Here is a 24,246-nt window from a genome sequence, read left to right on the forward strand (position 1 = left end):
GTTGAGAAGGACTGCACTATGTTCTATGAGTTTAATGTGTTGAATTTTCTTCAGAAACTGTGATTATTTAAACTATATGGTATGTGTGTGATTCAAAAAGTTAATATAAGTCTAAATGAATGTGATTATTCCGAGTGATAAACTGAGGCAGGTGAATTTCAATTCTGGCTGCACCAGAATTAGTGTATGTTCTGACCTGAGATCCAAAGTAACTTAGATTTTACTTTACATGGTTGATCAGGTCTGCAGAAGGAGCGGACCAAGGCAGCTGTGTTGTTCATTTGATGAACCTTGAACCGCATGAGCACAGAGCAGTCTATTCATATTCTGGCCCATGTTATCTTCAAAGAGAGGAGCTAGCCCTTCAGGGTAGTCTCAGAACTTTGAATTGCTCACAGCAGTTACAGAGCCAGGAAGAATGTTCCCAAGGATGCTGGAGAAGAGAAGAGAGTAGGCCGGGGCAGGAGGGCTGGAGCCAGGGGACAGCACAGGTTCTCCAGGGGCACAAACAAGTGGGGCCAGCAGATCCATAAGAGAAAGGACTTGCTCTTAGGTTTCCAGGGCTCTCTGGGCCCCAAACTCCAATTTTTTATGATGAATTTTATTTTATTTTAGCTTAGATATGCCTCTGTCCCATCTTGCCAGAACTCCACATAAGTTGGTCAGTATATAAGTTTGACAAGGATTGCTGTAAGCCCCTGTGGGCTGGATCCATCCGAGTTGTTCATCTCTCTGTTTCTCACACTTGTACAGTGATGGTGGGAATGAAGTGAATAGTGTCTGATAGGTCAGACGGAATTAAATAAATCAGTTTTACATTTCACCTTTAGTGTGTGAGTACCTCAAACTACATTACAATGACTACAGGGAGAAGAGTCTATTAGTGGAAAAATTAACTATTGTTACAAATTACTTTTAATTCTATTCAATCTAGATAGAAGTTCATCAAAACAGAGCTTTAGTAAGCAAGGAATTTTTAAAATATACACTGAGCTGGGCGTGGTGGCACACGCCCTCAGTACTCGGGAGGCAGAGGCAGGTGGATTTCTGAGTTCGAGGCCAGCCTGGTCTACAGAGTGAGTTCCAGGACAGCCAGGGCTATACAGAGAAACTCTATCACGAAAAACCATAAAAAAAAAAAAAAATCAACCCACTGGTTAAAGAGAGTTTTTTTGGTTGTGTATACTTAGCCTGTGATAAGTAAGCAAATTCCTGAGGTGGGGCAGAGAGGCCCCCTGTCTGTCTGGATAGCTACAGTTGTAATGGGTTTGCACTAGTCTCCATCACCAACCTGCCTTGTGTTTTGTGGGGCTGGCAATGATATTTCTAATAGATAAGTGAATAGGGTTGAGATATACTGTCTGTGGCCAAGAAGACAAGCTGTCCAAGTTAACTCCTCAGACTGGGAGAGTATTCCAGAGCTACAGGCTGCAGCTCATTACCACCTGGAGCTGGACCCATCCAAGGTCATTCCCATAACTCAAACTACATAGAACACTGAAACATCAAAGGCACTCGTGACCCCAGAGACGCTGGGACTCTACCTTCTTTCGCTCTGTAATCCCAGACTTTCAGTCAGCTGAGACACAGACTATAGCAAGGTCATACATTCTTTTTCCCTATCGTGGGAACTAGGGGATAGAGGAAACATTCAATTAGCATCTGTTTTAAATGACAACCACAAAAAGCACCTTAAATCCTCCCACAGCTGCCTACAGAGAAGGCCCCTGAAGGAGAAGTGCTGTCATCTATACTAAGGTTAAAACTGCAGTCACTTTCAGGGTTCCCAACCTAGAGTCATCCCTAAGGAAATGCAAGATAGTGAATGTATTGGAATTTCCAGGGTAAAAATAATACACTGAAACCTGCTTGGGAAGTGGCTGCCATTCCTGTTCCTGAGGAAAATAAAAAATATGTGAAGTGTTGGTGAGGCATGCCTGAAGGAGTAGGTGGCCAGGGCCTGCCTGCAGAAAAAGACCTGAGTTCAGAGAGAGCCTGCCTGCTCACAGAGAGAGGATTTGAAGTCTGTGGTGCTCTAGTTCTGACCCTGGGGCTGGTGTCTTTCTTAAGATCCGAGTAGTGAAGATAGTAAGAAACTGGAAAAATGTCCAAACATCCTCACACGGCAATGATGGCATTACTGGTGTGTTTAATAAAATCTTTATTGGTACATTTTCCGGTGTGGTGGTATTGGCAGAAGTGGTTCCCCCTTGGATTTGGAACTCTGCAGCTGATGAAATACAGTGAACATTAATTTGGAATGGGAGCTGCCAGTTTTGGGAAAGCCAGGTGACATTTTATTATATTCGCACTGAGCAGGGGCTGTGTCCCATAGTGCTACAGCTTCCGCTGTCAGAGACTTAGCTGGCATTATGGAAAAAGAGAGCGAGAAAGGGAAGAAAAAAAAAAGAAGAATGGCAGGCCTGAGAATCTTATCCCCTGAAATGAAAGTCGAATGCCAAATTGAAATTCCTGTAGGATTTCCGATAGCAATGGGGGAATTGAGAAGCCCACAATTAAGCATATGGGCATTAAGATAATTGTCGGATCTGTTGGCGGACATGATAGAAGACAGATGGGTACGAATCAGCGTGCTCCACTGCAGCACCCTGGGAGACAATTTGACGTTTTACCTGCCTGAGCTGCTCTGCCATATTTGTCACTGGATGTAAGGCATGGCATCTTACTGAGTGTTAAGTGTTGGTTTTTTGTTTTTGTATTTTTTCTTTTCTTTTTCTTTTTGCACAGAACTGTAGGTGTATATACAGTCCTTCAGCGCCCTCTAGTGAAACGCACTGGGAGGATCTTTTTCTTTCCCCGCACAGGCTACCCTTACTGAATCAAGTCCCAGATAACCCCCTCCCCGGAAAATAGCTGCTGTCCCTCCAGTCCACACTCAGCCCTCTGATTCCTTTTGTTGTTTCAGGTTGGGGCCCACCGTGAAGATGGCGTGGCTCTGAGAGGCAGCCATTCTCTCCTGCCAAACCAGGTTCCGGTCCCACAACTTCCGGTCCAGTCTGCAACTTCCCCTGACTTGAACCCACCCCAAGACCCTTACAGAGGTAAGTCACATCTGACCTTTGGTTAACAGTCGACTTCATATTGTTTTCAAGCATCCTTGGCTGCATGTTGGCGGCCCTGGCAGAAAACCAAGAAGCAAATTTGGTACCAAAGCAGTAAATAATGGGAAAGGAGCTAGAATTTGCCTGGCTGAATGTGTGGTAACTGTTTCCCTCAGACGTCCTCTGACATCCCAGTCCCATCTGAGAAGGGAATGAGACGACAGACTGCCGAGAGGAAATATTTTAGCTATTTCCACATTTTACGAATTTAGATCCCCTAATATGGTTAGTTGTGGCCTGAAAATGAGGTTTCCAAATGGGTCGGAAGGAAATTGTTTTTGTTGTTTAAGATGGAAGGAAATGTAGGTACATTAAAAAAGAGAGGGGAAAAAAAGGAGTTGGGTTGGTTGTTGTTCGCTCTGGAGTGATCAAGCCCTGTAACAATGTGTCATGTGGCTGTGTGTCACCCCCACCCTGCCCCAATGACAAAGACTTGTCATGTCCCCAGGAAATTGTGCTACAGAGACTCAACCTGGGTCCAGCTTCCTGTGCTACTTTTGGGTCACACAAACAATGGCCACTTAGGTATCTCCTCATTCCTTCCATGTTTAAAATAAACAAGATAACGAGTGCTACCTTGGGGATTCCTGTAACTAGCCTTTCAGCTGTTAACCAATACGAATATTGAAGACTTTTGTCGTTCATTCTTTACCCAAGCAATAGTGAACCCGCAGCGTTTCTCTTATTCTTTGTTATGTGGTTTTCAAACTGTAGCCCAAGAGTCGAATTAAATTGCAGATTCTGATAGTGTAGCAGTGGACGGTGCATTGCTCAGGGCTCCCAGATGGTACAAATGTTCCTGACCCGTGAAACAACTTCTGAGTCACAAATTTTTAGACTACACAGGTTATAAGTAGATCTCTGCGATAGACATGCATCAACCCGAGAAACAGATGACATCAAGGCCATGGGGTTTTTTTGTTGTTGTTGTTTTTCAAGACAGGGTTTCTCTGTATAGCCCTGGCTGTCCTGGAACTCACTTTGTACAGTAGGCTGGCCTTGAACTCAGAAATCCGCCTGCCTCTGCCTCCCGAGTGCTGGGATTAAAGGCGTGCACCACCACGCCCGACTTAGGTCATGTTTTAAATGTAATATGAAAGCCAGAGAGTAGTTAAGAGCACTTGCTGGGCAACCATGAGAGGCAGAGATTAAATGTTGGCACCCACATAACTAGCTGAGCATCTTATTCACACCTGCAACCCTAAATCCAATGGGAGAGGCCACAGGAGGACCACTGGAGCTGACTGGCTTCTAGATACCCAAGAAGACATGGTTCTGGGCTTTAGGGAGAGATCCTGCCTCAAAGGCTAGGCAGAGAGAGTGATGGAGAAGGAAGAACACCAGATGTTCTCTCCTTGCCTCCTCTGGAGAACACATACGCTCACAGGCACGTACATGTGAGCATACGCTCACACACACAAACAACTAACCTGCCAAACGTTGCCTGAACGTGAGCGGTGGAGCCAAGATAAAACTCCAGGTTCCCCCCTGTGAGCAGTGCACCCCCTTCCATAGGTCCCAGTTTTAAACGCTGATTACTCCTCCAACATAAGAGAAGCTTAATTTCAGAATATCATTAGGGTATCTATTGAAGCCTTGACTGCACATATTTAGCGTACTCCCTGGGAATTATATTTTAAGGACATTTTTCTATTAAATCATTGCATATGGAAGAAACTCAATATAATAGCTGATATTTACTCGGGCTCTTAATCAGAACATTGAGGTGTATGATTTTCGTGATTATGATTTTCATTGCAATTAAGTTGATGTTTTGTAGACAGTGAAATTACCATCTACTCCAAAAGATTGCAAAATAGAATTTAACCTCAGAGCCGACGCAAGGGAAACTTGTTTCCACAGGTGCGTTTCGGAAACTTCACCAGACAGCAGGAGAAACGAGGAGGGATCCCCAGTTCCGCGGCACGGGCGTGTCCTCTGTGGCTGGAAGCTTTTCATTTCCGGGGCGGGGCGGGGATGTGGACTTACGCATGGCATTCTGGGACATCACCTGACCTCTCTGTTTCTTCTCTGATTTCTTTTCTCCGTAGGGATGCCACCAGGCCTCCAGGGCCAGAGCGTGTCTTCTGGTAGCTCTGAGATCAAATCCGACGACGAGGGCGATGAGAACCTGCAAGACACAAAATCTTCTGAGGACAAGAAGTTAGATGAGGACAAGAAGGATATCAAATCAATTACTAGGTCAAGATCTAGGTAACAGTATATAATACTGTCGCTTCATTTAATTCCTTTATTGGACTTTGATGAAGTGAACAGAACAGGAAGAAACCGCTCGGTTTTTTCCTGGCAGGTAAAGCCTCCGTTGAGAGGGAAATGAAAGGCCTGTCCTAGAAGCTCTTCAGGGATCGCTTAAGATACCTTCCTTCTAGCGGAGCCGAAAGGCCTTTGAATTTACAAATTCGGACCCGATGCTAATTGTGCACCAGAAAATCCTCTGCACCTGATTCAGGTGCACCTGATTCGTACCTGATTCAAGAAAACAGTTTTGTGTTAAAACTGTATTCTTCAAATTTGCTCAGAAGTGGTTTTTCCCTAAAATATTTCTAAAAGGGCGGATTTTAGTCACGCTAAAGAGTCAATTGCTTGTATATACGACTGTAAGCTGTTTCTTCTTCTTCTTCTTCTTCTTCTTCTTCTTCTTCTTCTTCTTCTTCTTCTTCTTTTCTTATCTCTAAAGTAAGAAGATTCTGACTTCCCAGTTTTATCCTAAACAGGTTGCTGCGTGTAAAATACATTCTAATGTTCTTCTGTCCCCCTCGCCCCCCACCCCTTTACCACCACTCCCCAACCCCCGCTACTACAAACCCAACCACTGGGAAATAGCTTCAAATTTGAATTGATGTTCTTAAATATTTGGTACCTTCTCATTCGTTGTGTCTCTTTAAACGTGAGTCTGGTCGTTGGATGGTTTGGAATTCCATGGCACCCATACACACCCCTCATTCCTCTGGGTTAATTTTCTTTGCAGATTACCCACTGGTGTGGAGACTACAGCTTCTTTCAAAGCTTGTGGTTGTGGTTGGGGGCTTACAGCTGGCGTCTTTCATGAATTGAATTCACACTGCCTTCTCATGTGTTTATAGCTAACCATGACAAATTACATTCTGTAGCACACATCCTGCTACTCCTTGTCTGAGCTTCTACCTTACCCCTCTCTCCCATCCTTGGCGTTTCCTGATTTGTGGCCACAGTGGCGAGAAATCCTTGGGTGGGGATTTCACATCCTGAACAGCTTCTGTGTTAGTCAAGTCGGTTCTTGGTAATTTAGTGGCCATCACATAGACATGTCGGTGGGTTCTTGGAAGTTTTAGAACACCATTTCCCTTGCCACTAAGTGTCTTCTTGTTAACAGTCACCCTCATACCACTCACGGAGCATGCCTCTTAGAGTCTGCAGAGAAGCAGGTCTCTTCAAATCTAGTTTATGTCCATGAGCAATTCATTTATGTAAGTAACTAGTTTCTAATTAGCCATTAGCCTGAAAACTTTTTGTGGACAGGTTTCTATTTTCTGGCTCCCAGCTACGTAAGGCCCGACACATGGTCAGTATCTAGAAATAGGACTGCTCTTTTACTCTGGGATAGGCCTAACAGAGACTCAACTAGTCCTTTTAGCTTAATGGTGTGCAGGAACAATCTAGTTGCAGCTTGTGTTTTCTTGCCACCAGCAGAAATTCTGGAAGAGGGAAAAGGGGAAGACAGGGGAAATGGGGAAAAGGGGGAAGCAGAGACAGGGCTTGCCGTAGGCTTCAGAGAGGGGTGTGCTGTCCCCCACTGCAGCATAGTCAGGGCTGGCTGGGAGGTCATTCCGTCTGCATTTCACACCCCCAGCCCCAGTGTGCCTCTTCTGTCCCAGCATCAACACATCCTCAGGTATTTTATAGAGTCTAAGAATGCCACTGTGGTTTTCTCCTGGTTAGTCCTTCACCAGGGTAGGTGGCCCTGTTTGCAATTGGGATGTCACCTGGGGACTTTTTTTTTCTTCTATTTCTTAGTATCATATTCTTGTTGTACTTAGTGATGGGTTTCATAATAACATTTCCCTGCAAGCCCACACCAGACTCAGCATTTATACACCCTTCTCTCCCTCCCTTCTTTTCAGTATCCAGCAGTGGGCCTGCTTCTTCTTCCCTGTGTCCCATAGCAGAAGGATGAAGCCAGGTCCTTGACTCTAACCCGATACCAACAATAATCCCCCCTCCCTCCCCCCAAAAAACAAACAGTTCCAAATGGGTGGACGGCCCTGTTGTGAAAACCCAAGAGTAGAAAGAAACAGAAAAAGCACTTCATAACACAGGCATGGGCAAGGACATTGTGAGTTGGGCTTGGGAGGTTCGGGGACAGGCAGCACGGGGCGGGTGGGGGGGGGGCTGTATCCATACCTTTGAAGTCAGCATTCATTACAGACACAGGGAAGAACTAACCTTCTACATTGTCAGTTCTAAGTGTGAGGATTCATCATCTTGACTCTTTGAACAATTAGGGCCTGGGGGGTGGTGATTTCCAGCTTCTTTTCAAGTTCTGTACCCAGGGGCTTGGCCTGAAAGTAGTCACCTGCCTCTTCTCTCTCTCTCTCTCTCTCTCTCTCTCTCTCTCTCTCTCTCTCTCTCTCTGTATGTGTGGGGGGTGTGGGGGGTGTATATGTGCATATACATACATGTGTGATATTTCCTTTATATTCCCTTAATGTTTCTCAAAGACAGGATCCAGAAAAGATTTCTGCGCATGGTATCTCGTCTAGAGTTTTTGGTTTCAATGCGTCTTTTGTGAGATTTTTTTTTTAAAGTCTCCTCCAAACTTTCTTTTCCTCATAATAGCCCTAAAAATGTTTGAACTCATGGCTCCATGCGTCCATCCCTGAATTATATGTTTTCCAGATGGCTCGTCCACCCCTCTGTTCACCTTCCACTGCAGAGTCTCAGAGGGTCACAATGACCATCAGAGATGGTCAGACCCCGACCTTATGCATACTGAGCCCATGCTTTTGCGATGAGTCACAGAATATTTTAGTTCTAACAGCGAACCCTGCTTTGCTTCCTCTGTGACACCCAGGGGTCATGGTCACTTACAAACAGGAAGTATTTCGGTTTGTACTGTGTTCCCTAGCTGCTTACAATTCAGGTCTCCTCGGCTTCTTCTGCAGATTCCCAAGCTATGATATGAAAGACCACAGAAATCATGTTTGTTTGTTTTCCAACTTTTTATTTAATGTGCAGAGGAAATCTTCTCAAGACTCAGACAAGGCTGGTGGACTGGACAGTCTTCAGAGGTGGCCTGACAGTCTGTTCTCTGAGATTTCTATTTCATGCTCCTGGTAGCCTGGCTTGTGTTTACCAAACCTGATTGTCAATTACTTATTTTCCATAGGTTTCAAATATCACAGCATGAAATTTCTTTTAAAGATTATTTAAGCAATTTTTCAGTGTTTTTATAAGTATAAGCTAAGCCTGGGATGCTGTCTGCATTAAGACTAAGCAACGGTGCATGAAGTCTTCATTCTCCTTCGGTGTCCTCTGCAACGGGACAGATGAACCCTGCCTTGCTGGAGCCCAGTTCATCCCCTTCCATTTGATTTGGGTAGAATTTTTGGGAGCAACCAAAAGTTTAATGTGTGCATTTTCTAAACCAACCCCAAGGTCAGATGAAGGTCAAATGGGTAAAAATTCTGCTAATGATGAATATGATAAGTGTCAAAGAAAACGTAACACAGATACCGTCATTCCCAACACCGTTAGTAAAGGTCTCGTTCCCCTTACATTACAGCAATAATGATGACGAGGACCTGACCCCAGAGCAGAAGGCTGAGCGCGAGAAGGAACGGAGGATGGCCAATAATGCCCGTGAGCGCCTGAGGGTCCGAGATATCAACGAGGCTTTCAAGGAGCTTGGCCGTATGGTGCAGCTCCACCTGAAGAGCGACAAGCCCCAGACCAAGCTCCTGATTCTCCACCAGGCCGTGGCTGTCATCCTCAGCCTGGAGCAGCAAGTGCGAGGTCAGCAGAGAGATGCTTAAGCACCCTCCCAAGAGTTGCCTGGATACGGGACCGTATCAAAATCCGTCTCCCATAATTAACCTGTAGAAGACTCTTCTAAGTAGTGCCATGTTACAGCTTTTCCACCTGTGTTCTCAATCGTCAGACATGATTTGCCAACCTATTTCCATTTCTTTCTTTTGTGGGGGGTGGATGTGTGTGGTACAAGTGTGTGTGTGTGTGTGTGTGTGTGTGTGTGTGTGTGTGTGTGTGTGTGTTTGTAGACCAAAGGTGAGTTAGCCTGGGGCATCATTCCTTTGGGGTTATCTTGCTCCTTTCTTGAGACATGGCCTCTCACTGGGAACTGAGGCTTTCCATTTAGACTGATGTTAGCTAGCCAGTGAGTGCTAAGGATCTGCCTGTCTCTCTGTCTTGCCAGTGCTGTACTGCAAGCTTGCCGCCACCCCTGACTTTTTTTCTGTGGGTGCTTAGTAACTGAACTGGGGTCCTCAATGCGTTCACAGTAATCACTCCTAATGAGCCATCTATCTTCTTGGCCTGTTGTTTAAAACGGTTGTTCTCGTTTTGATGAAGGCTTTGGCGCTGTAGCTCAGTCTAGCCCAGAACTCTCTAGCACAGACTGACCTTACGTTTGCAGTGTTCCTGACTCAGACCCTCACGTGCAGGGATGTCCTGCCTAAGCCATTATGCCTTCCTGTATACTGTAAAGTGGTGGTACAGACTCTGCATGCAGTTAATGGCCATTGAGATGCGCCACCGGGTAGCACACCTTCCCTAACTGCTTACCTCGTCCTGTCACATGAAATGGAGTCTGAATGTCGAGCATGCACAGAGAAGCATTCCTCGACCCTCTGTGGAGTCCTGTGCTGATGGGATGCCTTGTGCTTTCATGTTCCACAGAAAGGAATCTGAACCCGAAAGCTGCCTGTCTGAAAAGAAGGGAGGAAGAGAAGGTGTCCTCAGAGCCTCCCCCACTCTCCTTGGCTGGCCCACACCCTGGAATGGGAGACGCAGCGAATCACATGGGACAGATGTGAAAGGGTACGCTGGGTGAGCTTTCCGCCGTTGCTGCTACCCCATAGTTCCCTGTGGCACATGAGCCACAAACAACAGGTTTTCCCCAGATTAGCCAATTATTTTTAGTTCTTAAAAAAAAAGGTGGGGGGAGAACTTTAAAATATAATAAAAATTTTTTTCTATCACTATATTAATTATTTTTTTCTCCTTTTCTTTTTTCAGGTCCAAGTTGCTACCTTGCTTCATTAAAACAAGAGACCACTTCCTTAACAGCTGTATTATCCTAAACCCACATAAACACTGCTCCTTAACCCCGTTTTTTTTTTGTAATATAAGACAAGTCTGAGTAGTTATGAATCGCAGACGCAAGAGGTTTCAGCATTCCCAATTATCAAAAAACAGAAAAACAAACAAAAAAATGAAAGAATGAAAGAAAGAAAGAAAGAAAAAATGCAACTTGAGGGACGACTTCTTTAACATATCACTCTGAATGTGCGAAGCGGTATGTACAGGCTGAGACACAGCCCAGAGACTGAATGGCAATCCTCCCACACTGTGGAGCAATGCATTTGTGCCTAAACTTCTTTTGGAAAAAAAAATATAATTAATTTGTAAGTCTGAAAAAAAAATATTTAATTTAAAAAAAATTGTAAACTTGCAATAATGAAAAAGTGTACTTCTGAAGAAAACGACATGAACGTTTTTGTTGGTATTCACGTCAGCTAGTGTTTCTAATTACCGGATATTGAATAGGGGAAGCCCGGCTGCCCTCGTAACAAAACCAGCAAACGTCCTGATGGCAACGAAGTGATGACATTAGCCATTCCTTAGGGTAGGAGGGACAGATGGATGTTATAGACCTATGACAAATATATATATAAATATATATATAAATATATATTAAAAATTTAGTGACTATGGTAAGCTTTTGTTGATTTGTTTCAGACTTTTTTCTCCTGTAAAAAAATAGTATTGATTAACTTTTTTAAAAGAAAGATTTTACTGTAAATATGGATTTTTTTTTTGTCTGATTTTTGTCCCTTCCCCCGGTTTGTTATCGTAACCTGTAGTGCCAACTCTGCTTCCGGAGGGGCGGTGCAGGACGAAATGCTGACCCTGAAGTTGCTTCTCATTCATAAACGGTAGAAAGTTGTTTCTCCAGTCTTTTGGGAACACAGGACTTAAAAGTCACATCATGTGTAGGAATTACATGCAGCATTGCCCAGGCGAGGCAAAAAAAGCGTTTGTCTGGCTTGTGGCGCTGCCCTTGTTACCCTCTCCTGGGATTTTCAGAGGTACACGGTTAGAATGCTACAATGTTACCACTGTGCCTTCCAATGTTTATATCATCGGAAACATAACATAATCAAAGTGGCTGTGATTTAACAAAAAAAAAAAAACGATTCAAGTGTTACCTACCTGTGTAGCCGAAGTAGTGTGCAGTGACCGAGACGTTTCTGAATACATGGTCAGATTTTTTTTGGAAAAAATACAAAAAGAAAAAAAAAGAAAAAAAGAAAAAAAACCTTAAAAAAAAAGTCAAGTTCAAAAACCGTCAAATGAGAAAATTGCAAGGAGTGTGACAGAGCTGATTGATTTTTGTTGCTTTCTTGATTTTTTTTTCAAAATGGGTTTACTAAAAAGTAGATGACTTACCTGCCTCCTCCTTCGTCTGGAAAAAAAAAAATGCCAACCAATCACGCAGCATTATAACAAGCCTTATAAGCCCTAAAGCATTAAGTTGCACTTTTGTGAGGAGGGGTAACGCAGTATTCTCTCTGGCCAGTATGAGTGAAGTTTATACTTAACATTTGATAGAAACATAGATCAAACTACGGCACAGCAACTCATCAGATAGCTAGCGTTGTCTCTGGGCACAATTGAACCAATTCCCATCCTAAGTCTTTCCAACAATGGACTTTGGTGTGTAGTGCAGTGAACACATAGGACTCCTACGTAAGCATTTGTCAGCATCCTTTTGTCTCTAACTCGGTTCTGTTTTGACAGCCACACAATCTTGGCATGTATTAAGGAAAAAAAAATCCCTGTTGAAGTAGTTTTTCCACCTATCAGCACTGAGTAAATGCCATAACTCCGGGGAAATGGTCTAAATACCCCATTTGTTGTCCTGAACTACCAGTTACATAGTGACGAAACACATCTGTAAATTTTATGCAACCAATGGCAAACCTATCATTATTTTGAAACTGTATGTAAAAGTTATATTTTTACATGTAGACTCTTGTTATTATGTGTTTTAATACATTGTATCAGTTTTTTTGTTTTTGTTTTTTAAACTGTGTGGTTTTAAAAAGTCATTTAAATGAAATAGTGAGCTACAAGAATCTGAAATTCATGTTCATTTTTGAAAATGTAAGAACAAATAAGATAGTTACCACGTGGTCACCTTTTACAAACCCATGAACATTTTGATTAGCTGTGTGCATGTGTGTGCGTGTGTGCTCTTTCGCGCACACGTGTGTGTGTGTGTGTGTGTGTGTGTGTGTGTGTTGAAAATTGTAAATATGTTCAGTAGCGATAAAACTAAAATGCTTTGATTTGTTGAGAAGTTCCTAAAATGTGGAGGTGGATTGAAAATATAGGGGAATAGCAGGAATCAAATTTCATAAAAAGTTCTTCGGGGGGTTTCCTGTGATACGGTGGCACAATGGTGCTCCAAGAAGGGCCAAGAAGACAATAACTTCCCCTCCTCCCTGAACGATGGAAAATGTGTACGTGGTCTCTCACCATGTTAAAGCTTTTCTTTCCGTGATACATTCTGCACTCATTTTGTATAGTCTGCCAAGGCGGGTATCCCTAGGAACAATATTATTATATAGGAAGCAGGTATAGTCTGATCACATTCAGGAGAAGCGTACAGAAGAGAATATGGTGTTTACTCTTTAGGGAACTGGAAGGACTCCCCGCATTGATGGATATCTTCAGAATGGCACTTTTGATACATGTTATCATAAAGGTGCTTACTAAAGCGGAATCTAAAGTTTTTCAACTCTGTAAACAAAGCAAAAAAATTAAATTGCAGTCATTTGAGCTTTTTTTCTTTTTTCAATTGGTGCTTTTATATTTTGTTCTCACTCGGACCGAGCAAAAGCTGCAATTTCATATTCTCACCAGCTTTGATGGATTCATTACTTGGTAATGTAATATGGCTATTGTCAAATTCCTTTTGGAAATCAGCAAAAGACTCCCCAAAGGCCAGCAGCAGCTGCTGGCTACTTTCTGCTTGGTGCGGAAACCTGATCTGACCCTCTCTGTCGTAGTCAGGTCGTATCTCCAGTTTTAAAAAGAAGGAGAAAAGGGAATGTGGCCGTTTTAATGTGTTGTTTTTTGTTTTGGTTTTGTTTTTTTTTTTTTCTTTGTTGTTATTTTGTAATTATCAAACCCAGGTAAGATATTGGTATTCCTGCACTGGATTTTTGAAAGAAACTTAGCAGAAGTCAGGATTAAAATACTACACAAACATTTCATAAGTGTTCATACTATACTAGACATACATGAGGACGGTGATGCTTAGGTTCAGGATCGGTTTAAGAGACTTTGAAAGCAACTTGGAACAGTTGATCCACCTCCACATTAAAGTAAATTATGAATATGCAGAATTAGGGATCTGTCCATCTTGGAATTGTTACTCTTTTGTCTTCTGTGTGGCAGTGGTGAACACTAACGCTTTTACAGCTGTCAGTCCACCCAGTGGTCCAACTGATTCCGATTCAGTCTTCCGATTCCTGGTTTTGTTTTGTCTTTCCACTTTTTTTTCCTATCTTGATTTTATTGTTATTGTTATTATTATTATTCATGATGTTTGTTTTGATGAGGGATTGGGAAGTGGGAGGGAGTCGAACTGAGACTAGGGGTTGAGAGGATTTTTTTTTTCCATCTTTGCATCCAACAGGCAGAATATGGTCTGTGTCCAAAACAGAACTTAAGTCAGGAAGGAAACCATTCAACATAAACAAGCACAACATGTAGTCTGCCGGCTGACTGGAAGCATTAAATAATAAATAATAAATAACACATACGGAGGTGAAGATGGAATGTGCTGGATTCCAAGACAATGGGGCACCAAGGCCTGTGGGCCTCCTCTTGACTTTGCTTTGGTTATGTTTGTTTTTCTTTAGAGATGTCTTTTCTCATGGGACTTGAAGTGACTCATCTCTGTGCAGTACTGGTTTCGCCATATGCTCATTTCAAGTATTATAGACATATGTAATGGTGAAATATATGAACTGTGGCCTTTTTCATTCTTGTTACTTGTGATGCAATTAAGTGAAGATAAGAAAAAAAAAAAGCAGAGATTTACCATGTATCAGTGCCTGGCTTTTTGTTATAAAGCTTCGTCTGTCTAGTGCTCTTTTTGCTATAAAAAATAGACTGTAGTACACCCTAGTAGGAAAAAAAAAAACTAAATTTAAAAATAAAAAAATATATTTGGCTTATTTTTCGCAGGAGTAATCCTTTTATACCATGGATATTACAAAAAAAATGTCAGATTCTGAGTATTTCTTCTTTGTAGATTTTTGGAATCATTATGAGTAAGAGTTTGTTACTTTATTTTGCTATTTAAAAGATGTTATTTTACCATGTGTTACTGAGAGGAAACTGTACGGTAGAGCTTCTGTTTGTTTTTGTTTTCAGGTTTTTTTGTTTGTTTGTTTGTTTTTAGTTGTAGGTCGCAGTATGAACTTTTTTTTTGTTTTTCGTTATGTTATGTTTTGTTTTGTTTTTGCGACTGTACACATAGCTGCAGCATTAAAAACTTTTAAAAAATTGTTTAAAAAAAAAAGAAAAAAAGGGAAAACGTTTTAAAAAAAAAAAGATAAACAGTTACACCTTGTTTTCAATGTGTGGCTGAGTGCCTCAATTTTTCATGTTTTTGGTGTATTTCTGATTTGTAGAAGTGTCCAAACAGGTTGTGTGCCGGACTTCCTTCAAGAGGCCAACAACCCAGCTTGGTCTAGACCACGACCTGTTCCCATCTGTAGTTACTCGATGAAGTCATGTACATGACCGTTCTGTAGCAATAAATGTGCCATTTTTATAAACTGTCTCTGACACTTTTTTCATTTCACCTCTCGTGCACACAGCCCTCTTCTGTAAGGCCAAAGCCACTCTTCCTGTGTTCTGAGTGTTGGAGGTACTTACAGTTGAACAAAACATTAAAAAAAAAATCACAAAAACAAATTGAAAGGCAAAGTCTTTGGTTCCTCAAGAAGAGATGCCCCCTAATGAAAATGGAACAGGATGCATGCAAGCACACAGAAAGCTGTCTAGAGGAGTAACTAATTAAAGGATTGTGATTAATGCACGTGTAACACTGGAGCGATGCACTCGAAGAGCCCTGAACTGCGCCAGTGTTTGGGGTTGTGCGGCAGGTTGCTGAGTCTGCAGCCCAAACCTCCTGGATCAGTTGGTTGGCTATTTTTGCAGAACATTCTCAGCTAGACCTTTCCAATCGAAATAAATACAAATGAAACTCCAGGACCATTTTATTTTGTATCACTTGTTGAAAGCTGCCTATTGTTATTTGCAGTTATAAGCTATTATATTGTACTCATGCCGGGGTAGACTATACGCTCCACTCCAAATTCTGGTTGGCACTGTTGACTATTATCCCAGATGTAAACAGTCAGAGAAGTATTTTTTTTTTCCTAGCTTGTAAAAACTGATGTGTGTCACCTGTGGGAGGGAAAACCTGTACAGATTAAAAATGATGCAGTGTTATGTACTGTAAGTTAATATTTTTGTAGAACAGACACCAGCCTACTTTACAGAACCTGAGGGCTGCTTGGAGTTGTGCTATAGAGATGTAACATGGCTTATGCAATGAAAGAAAATCTGTGGCACGGGAGGTCTTAATGGAATGCTCTAACTGGGTGTGTGGGATTGGGGGATGTCTCCAATGTTGCTCTTGTATTCTTTCTCATGGGGTTTAGTGACTAGTTGTCTGAAAGAAGATGTTGTGATAACCATTTGGTTAACATGTAAAGTGTCCTCTACAGCCAAATGTTGGGAGTTTGTTTTTTCCCTCCACCCCCAACCCCCACCCCATTTCCTTTTGATTGGATTGTTTGCAGATATTTAAATTTTATGAAATTTCCAAATATTTTGGTTAATAACCCCTTTAACCTTTTAAATGATTTGAGATGTTCTTATGTTCTTACTGTGTGTTTTAAATATATATCTATATATAAAAGCCACAAGCATTTAGTCTTTTAGTATTATATTTTATCCTATAATTTCTGATACGAAGAAAGGGGAGATGTACTAAGAACCTGTCTGATGTCTTATATAATCCATTAACACTAGATTTCACTTCAGAGGACACATGACAGGATACATGAATTTATGCCCTGAACAGAATTTAGATTGCCCAGGAAGGTATACTATTCGCATGTTCACAAGATTCCCCCATAAAGGCACGCTAGAAGATAAAATCAGGCACCATTTTTAGCCTTATAATTTGATTCATTCATATAAAACCAGGTGAGATTTTTAGTCTAGGCTTTCATTTCAGGCCAACTTTCTCTTGCCTAACAGCCTAAGAAACATCACATGTGGCCTTCTTCAAGGAAGAGCTTGAAAGCATCAGCTCCTCAGCTGCTTGCCTATCCATCCCAGGGCCCCACACTTCCCTTACACTGGGCATCTCTTTCTCTTCCAGCTAGATCTCAGACTCCATAAGTGTGCTCCTGCCTCAGACTAGTCACCAGTCTATGTTTTCACTGGCCAGTGCCTCAAGACACGTGGCCCATTTCGAAAGGCATAGGTGGACAGGCCAATCCCTAATCACCTTGGAGTTTGTTTGATAGACAAGACACATCGAGTAAAATCCACAGGTCTTGAGATCAGGAATGTGCAATGCCCACTGGCTACCAGCCTGTGGGCACCGCTACAGTGCTGGAAGGATGGCAGGGGCTATGAAGTACACCATTTAAAACAGCTAGGCATAGCATATATCCACTTGCCTAGAATGTGAACTACCAGTTAAGATGGTGGCATTTACCCCCAAGCACAGCAATGCCTTAGCCCATCCCTCACCCCCGGCTGGCTTCATCATGGAACAGTGTGTACCTTCAGTCACTCTCTTATACTATGACTGACTATGACTGGATATTTTGATAGCAAGAGAACCCACAGTACAAGAAAAACACAAGAATTATCACATTACAGGGACACTTGTTCACAGAGTGCAGGTTAAAAAAACAAAAAAACTGGTGTAAAATAGCCAAAACTTTCAAAAGTCATGAAACCAACCCCACTGCCCTACACTGAGCTGGCTGAGCCTAACCAGAAGTGGACTACTGTCTGACTTTTCTGAGTTTTTTTTTTAAAGAACTTTTGTGTAATACAGAAAATATGGTCCTTATCCACATCTGTTACGCTATATTTAGAAGTCAAATGGCTTTGGCATTGGCAGGAACCCACGTGCTTCAGGCAGGAAACAGATACAAGCCAAGAGCAAAGTGCAAATGCCCATGTAGAATCAGGCCTGCAGGCTTGAGATTTCCCACAAACACTACCACCCACCCCCCCAACCCCATGGAGAAACCTTTGTTCTCTGTACACACAGAAGAGACACAGGGACAGATAAGCACACACACTCATAAGACAGTGTAGTGAAGACTATAGGACCTTGAGTTTTGGAAGGAATTATATCCCTTTCTTATCCTTTTGTGTCTAATTCACCAGAGCATGTTCTAGACCTTAGCACTTATACAAGAAACCAGTGTCCTGGCTTTAGGCCTAGTCATCTCTGCACAGGGTCATCTACTGAAGAGCCAGTCCAGTCCCATCAGCTTCCCACAGGTTCAGCTCCTCTCCTTTCCTTCATTCCTTCATCCTTCCAATGGCTTGGCTCAGCAGAGTCCCTAATCTCCTGAACATCTCCTCTTCTATCTTAGTCTACACATTGTTGACATATTACCAAACAGGAAAATATCTCTGTTACCAGAGGTCCATCAAAGGCAGTTCCTTCCTTTCACTCTGGCCTACCTTTAGAGAGGGGAATCAAGCAAACCAGCGTGTTCTTTGACAATGAATGTTATATGCAGAACAGTCCCCAGGGTAACATGTAACATCCCATGGTATTTACACCAATGGACCCCTAAGATAAAGATGCAGTAAATGACCACCATAGCTTTATCCTAACCAAGGCATCAGTCAATATCAGTGCCTCACTTGAACTTCACTACTGCTTCTATTCTCTTTCTGTCAGAGGGCCCTGCACCGCTCTAGTTCAGCCATTTCAAATTTGGGATGGTAGTTCAGGTGGATCCTGTAGGCTTGGCCTCGAGGTCTTTTCAAGGCACACCAGCACACCGCCTAACCAAATTCTAGCACAAAATAAAGTTCCTCTTATCATCACCTTTCCTTCCCTTGTTAATGAAAGGCATCAGGGCAATAAAAGCCGGGGAAGTAAAAGGAAGAAGTCTAGTGACTTAATTGAACAGCGAATGAAGCTTGTCCTTCACCAGTACATCCATTCTGGATGCTGACTGGTTCAAGGTTCTGGAAAAGTTAAGAGTCAACAGTCCTTATCTGCAGGAAGGTGCTAGAGAGATAGCAGGCACATCTCAGGACTGATAGAAATGTCACTCACAAGGCCATCAAATTACACTAGGGTACACTGACAAGATGCACTGGGGTAGGTTCCCAAGAAGACAGGACCATTGTAAAAATGACAAGGGGTAGAGCACCTTTTGATGGAGGTGGGGAAGGTGTTCTGAATTTAAAACAATGTGCGTGTGTCTGTGTTATCTAGAGCAAGGCTTGCAGGAAGTTGACAGTCATTGAAACCAAGGCATCTGTGCAGAAAACCTTGATATGGGTCTTACCTCTCCATCACCAAAGATACTTTAAACCCTTGTACTGCCTCTGCAGTAGACAGATTATTTGGGGCTCTCAGGGCATGCCTTTGTAGGTGAAGAGAACTAGACCTATAAGGTCTCTCACTGATCTGAAGCAGAAGCTAAACCAACAGGAACCCTATCCACAGAAGACCAGTGGAACCAGAACTCAAGACCATGGCCAACCTCTGAAACGGACTCTAGGTACCTGACTCTACCCTGGTTTCCCAGGCAGCACACCACAGATCAATGAAAGAGTCACTTTTACCTTCCAGAAACTCACAACCCAAGAGCATGTGAGCAACTTAAAAATGGATAATACAATTAATGAGACTGTGTAGACCAAACCCAAGAAAGCTGGCAGGTAACTGGTGGATGAAGGGTGCTATGAGAGCTAGCATGAGCTACCATCCAATATGGCAACCAAACATGGGAAGAAACAGTCGTAAATTAGGTGTAGAGAACATTCTAGATGACAGGAGAAATAGGGCTCTGAGTGAGGCAGAAATCTGGAGAGAAGATACAAAACAAAGAGGAAGAAAGACATCTAAATGAACAGACACTGTGGGGTAAGACAAAAAACATATTTTAATTTTTTAATCAGGCTTTGTTCCATAACACATTTAATTTCACACTAACAACAGAGCAATAATGGAAGAGACCTTTTTTATCTTCTTCTCTGCGTCACAGACACGATTTCACAGACCCTCCATACAACTCTAAGACTTGGTCTCACCATGTACACCTTTAAAAGAGAAAGAGGGCAATGGATGCCCTGGGCAGCAGTTATGCGGGCAACAGAGACAAAGACCATGACAGGCAGCCTGGCCAGTACTGGTGGAGTTCTTAACTTTTCAGGGAAAGAAATCCCTGGCTTGAATTAAAATTTGTCTTCTGACCTTCCTAATCCAGAATACAGTACCGCCTGTGGGGCTGCAGGCCACCGCTGCCGCCGCCTCCCTGAAGATATTCCCCTTCTTCAAAACCAGCTTCTGCAGGCTCTCTTCCAACCAGACAGCTCAGCACCCCAAAGCCTGCCAGTCCCAGGCCTTTGTTCAGTCCCCAGGTTTTTTTTTCCTTTTCTTTCCCTCTTCACACACATCTTTTCCATTGTCTGGTGTCTGCCTATGATCATCTGGTCCAATTCAAAGAAAAACAAAACCAGGAGAATACCATCTGGGGTTCATAGTTAGAACCTATATCAAAACCACAGACTGGTACCTAAAAGACAGCAAATTTGTTCCCCAAAGTAGCTGAGATGCTCCTGACAAAGAAATAAAACACATAGACACGTGTAAATGAGAGATAACACCTCCATCATGTTGAAGTATGCCACAGAACACAACTTCCTAACTCATTTTGAGTTCTGGTATGATCCAATCCACATAATTCCATTCACTGGACATGATGACCACTCCCAGATCACAGATGAAGACATAAAAGCCAAGCCGAGGAAAGATGTTAGGCAAACGCCAGCCAAGGGCCTTGTGACTCTCAGAAGTAAGGCCTACATTTTCTGGGTGGCATGGATGGGAGTAGTCTGAGTAACTGACATAGTCTCACCGCCAGGTGATGAGATTTACTGAGAGAAGGACACTGGCCAGAGACATTACACCAAGCTTCCCAGAGGACGCCTGTTAGTGAACGACCAAGAGGAGATTTGAACTATCTATATTACCTTCCACTGGGAAAACGAAGGAAAGATAAATGTGAATGCAGGTGTCCCAGGCCCTAGTCCAAGGACAGTGTCATCTTTAAACAAACACAGGAGGAGTTAATTCTTTGACCCAGAAACCAGGCAATGAGGAGACATTCCCGTGTCCATTCTGCCTGCTTTGAAAGCAATCTGGAAAAGCTCCACGGTTGTGAATCGCCAGTGGGCACACAGCTAATGGTCTCCCCGTGGAGGAACAGCAGGCTTCTTTCAACTTGTCCCAGGAACTTTCCAAGAGAACCTTTGGTTTGGTGGCCCATTATCACCCTACTACACAAGGCCACTGCAGTCTGTCTCAGATCAAATTCTTATCCCCACTCCTGGAACCTCTGCTGCACACATGCTGATCAGGGCTGCCCAAAAGTGATGATTAAGAAAGAGGGGTGGTGGGGTGGTGGGGTGAGAGGAACACTTCTCAGCAGAAGTAGCAGGGATAAACACAATCCCAGATGGCTTTATGACAGAGTAGGAGGGGCTCAGTCCTGGAAGGGTGGAAGGATGGACATAGAAGAGACTCCTCCACCTGTGGTGTAGGTGAGTGTAGACATTGGAGACCCAAGCACCTCACTTTGGAACCTCTGCCTTTTCCTGCTAGGGAAACACCAATCCCTATTTTTCCTCTGGCCCATTTGGAGTTAGCCACTTCTTGAAAGAAGGAAAGACAAAACTGGCTTAGACCAACATTAGGACAAGCTCAGTGAAGTGAAACCATCCTTGAGGTGACCTATCAGAGGAACCACCCTGTTTATAGTCCCATGTGTTTTCATGACAAGCATACATATTCATAATACGCTGGAATGTTCAGCTCTGGCGTATGGAGATCATCCAAAGTTACATAAGAGTCCATGTGTCCATCATTGTAAGGATCTGCTCTATCCCCACTCATGGTGTTGACTCCACCTGAACCCCTAAAAAAAGAACCTGAGAAAGAAAACTGGGCTCTTGGGCCACACACTTGCTTGGCCACTTCCACTCTGTTGAGGGTACTGTACGGGTTTACTCTCACTTTTAAGGGGTTTATACATTGGTATCATTTGCCTATATCCAAGTCATTGTTTAAAAAGCAAACCAGATCATCCTCTTGGTGTAAAATTCAGAACAGAGACTTCAGTGGGTTGATGGGTACAAGCCAAAGAGCAGAGAAGAAAAGAATTCACAATTAAGACAACAACTGACGTTGCGGCCCCTAAATGAAATTCCCCAGAGGTAAAGTAAGGACAGTGGAATAGGGCCCTGCACCCCTATTCTGGAAACATTGGCTTCACAGTTGCGATCAGTGATCAAATAAGCCAGACATTGTGGGAAGAGCAGAGGGCTGGATGCCAGTGAATCTGGACTGTCCTGTGGATGACTGAGAACCTTTGAGGACAGTGGCAGAGAAGGGTCTGGCAGATCTACAAATATCATTCATGATTGAGGAGGAGGCACACATGTATCTCTCCCTCTCCCTCTCCCTCTCCCTCTCCCTCTCCCTCTCCCTCTCCCTCTCCCTCTCCCTCTCCCTCTCCCTCTCCCTCTCCCTCTCCCTCTCCCTCTCCCTCTCCCTCTCCCTCTCCCCTCCCCCTCCCCCTCCCCCTCTTGTTCCCTTCCTCCCCCACCTCTGTTGTGTGTGTGTGTGTGTGTGTGTGTGTTGCTTTGTAAGGGCACATGCACTGTCAAGATTCAGTCTGTCCAGTCATGAATGAGGCTCCCTGGTGCTCTGGCTCTGACCTGTGACCTAACCTAGGTTGAAGAATGATAGCCTAACAGAGAACAACCTACCAGCTGCTCTAAGATTGCTGCTCCAGAAACCAAACCCTAAAGATGAATTCTCAGTAGTTGTCCTGGGTTTTCTTGGATGGATTCTTGTGTTGTGATTGGATGTAAAGCATTAGTTAATTGTTTCCAGAGGACAGAGCCATGACTGTTTTCTATAGCAAAATAGCTGCTAAATTTATCCCTTGCAGATATTTGTAGCAGTGTGCTAATGGGAAGTTCCAGGTGACCAACCTGTTACTGATACTGAATATTTTAATCAAAATAAAAAGGATGCTGGGGTAGGTTGGTTGTTTCCAACTGTGCTGAAGATTTTAGCAATAGTGAAAATGATGAATTTAGAAGCATTAGATTCCCAGCGCATTTGTCTCCATAAGAGAACTGAAAACTGCTTTGCCATCAAGAATTCTCCTGGGATAGCCAGGTTTCTTTCCTAAAGAAAAAGAAATCCTAAATCTACAGGTAATGGCATTACAAAGGTAATTGGGTCTCCAGCCCCTAGGCAGGTGTCTCCTTTGTTAAACTGAGAGCAAAGCTTGGCAGAAATAGGAGCCTAAAGACTGGATTTGGGCTGTGTGAGGGTTAGGATATATGGTAAAGCTAAATGCATTGCTCTGAAGTCCTGCAAAGCCTCCCCACGGCCCTACAAGCAACCCCTCCATCTGTGCTTGAAGACCTTCAGGTCTTCTTGAGAAAAGCTACCTTCATCGCACTGCTGAGCCCCCAAAACCTGTCCCTGTAGCCCTTTTCTTCCAGACACACAACCAGGCTCATGGTCCAGCAGATGCTGGAGGGGTGAGAGACAAAATACAATTCATGAACGGGAATAATATCCACCAAAACAACTAGATGAATCAGCCAAGCTCTAACGATGGAAATCTGGGGAACATGTGTGAGAGTGGATCTTACGGGTGTAGGATCAAGGAAGAAGAAGTCCGTAATTAGATCCAGCCAAACTAATTGATATGGATTTACTCACCAAGCAGAGACTCCAAATTGAATGTTTTTAGCCTCGGGGGTGGTGGTGGTGGTGGTAGGTCAAATGGTTCTAATAATTTGCCTTGTTTGGAGAGAATATGGACCCAAAGTAGCTCAACTCTAAGTGAAGTTGAAATGCTAGAACTTTCTGATGTCTCATAAAGCAAACACCATGTGCCAAAGAAAACCAGGGTGCTAGAGTGGATTGCTTATGTGACTCCATTCATCCACTGAGAGGAGTTCTAAAGAGAAAAACCTTCACGATAGTGTTGAAAAAATGAACCCCTGGGAGTTCGAGTATCCTGAGTTGGGATGACAGGATCAGGAGTGGCAGAGAAAACATGTTGTAAGGACTTGGGGAGACAAAGCAATACTACCTATAGCCTGACTCAGGGAAGGATACTATTGGAGAATTGATCACTGTGTCCCTGTGTGGAAAGTAAAAGGAACACTGGATAGATTCTTCCTTGGCCCTTGTAAAGAATTGAATTCAGAGGCCAGGCAGGTGGCACATGCCTTTAATCCCAGCACTAGGGAAGCAGAGGCTGGTGGAGCTCTGTGAGTTCAAGGCCAGCCTGGTCTATCCTAATGAGTCCCAGGACAGCCAAGGTTATGTCTGGCCCTGAACAGACCATCTCCTACCCAGCCTTTTCTGGCCACCTCCCACCCACCCCACCTGCACCGCTCATTTTACATCTACCTTTTACAGGACTCCAGGCTGTCTCCTACCCAACCTACTCAGGCCAACTTCCCCCACGGTCTGAAGAGGGAATATGACTCC

At 43.3% G+C, this 24,246-nt stretch overlaps 1 protein-coding gene across 26 annotated transcripts in view; it reads left to right on the top strand.

Moving 5' to 3' along the window:
• The window catches only part of Tcf4 (transcription factor 4), a 343,670-nt gene extending 329,500 nt beyond the window's left edge, over nt 1-14,170 (top strand). For 17 of the 26 annotated variants that reach the window (XM_085833424.1, XM_085833430.1, XM_085833426.1 and 14 more), the window contains 5 exons: nt 2,927-3,062; nt 5,174-5,336; nt 8,905-9,134; nt 10,035-10,184; nt 10,374-14,170. In XM_085833424.1, the coding sequence (XP_085689550.1) occupies nt 2,927-3,062; nt 5,174-5,336; nt 8,905-9,134; nt 10,035-10,171 (666 nt within the window). In that variant the 3' untranslated portion in view covers nt 10,172-10,184; nt 10,374-14,170. The remainder of the gene's footprint in view (nt 1-2,926; nt 3,063-5,173; nt 5,337-8,904; nt 9,135-10,034; nt 10,185-10,373) is intronic. The other 9 variants (XM_085833429.1, XM_085833427.1, XM_085833428.1 and 6 more) reach the window with 3 other exon arrangements.
• The last annotated feature ends 10,076 nt before the right edge of the window (nt 14,171-24,246 follow it).

The sequence above is a fragment of the Mus caroli genome, unplaced genomic scaffold (genome assembly GCF_978045245.1).
Source record: "Mus caroli unplaced genomic scaffold, Mus_caroli_1 scaffold_19, whole genome shotgun sequence".
NCBI classification, from domain to species: domain Eukaryota; kingdom Metazoa; phylum Chordata; class Mammalia; order Rodentia; family Muridae; genus Mus; species Mus caroli.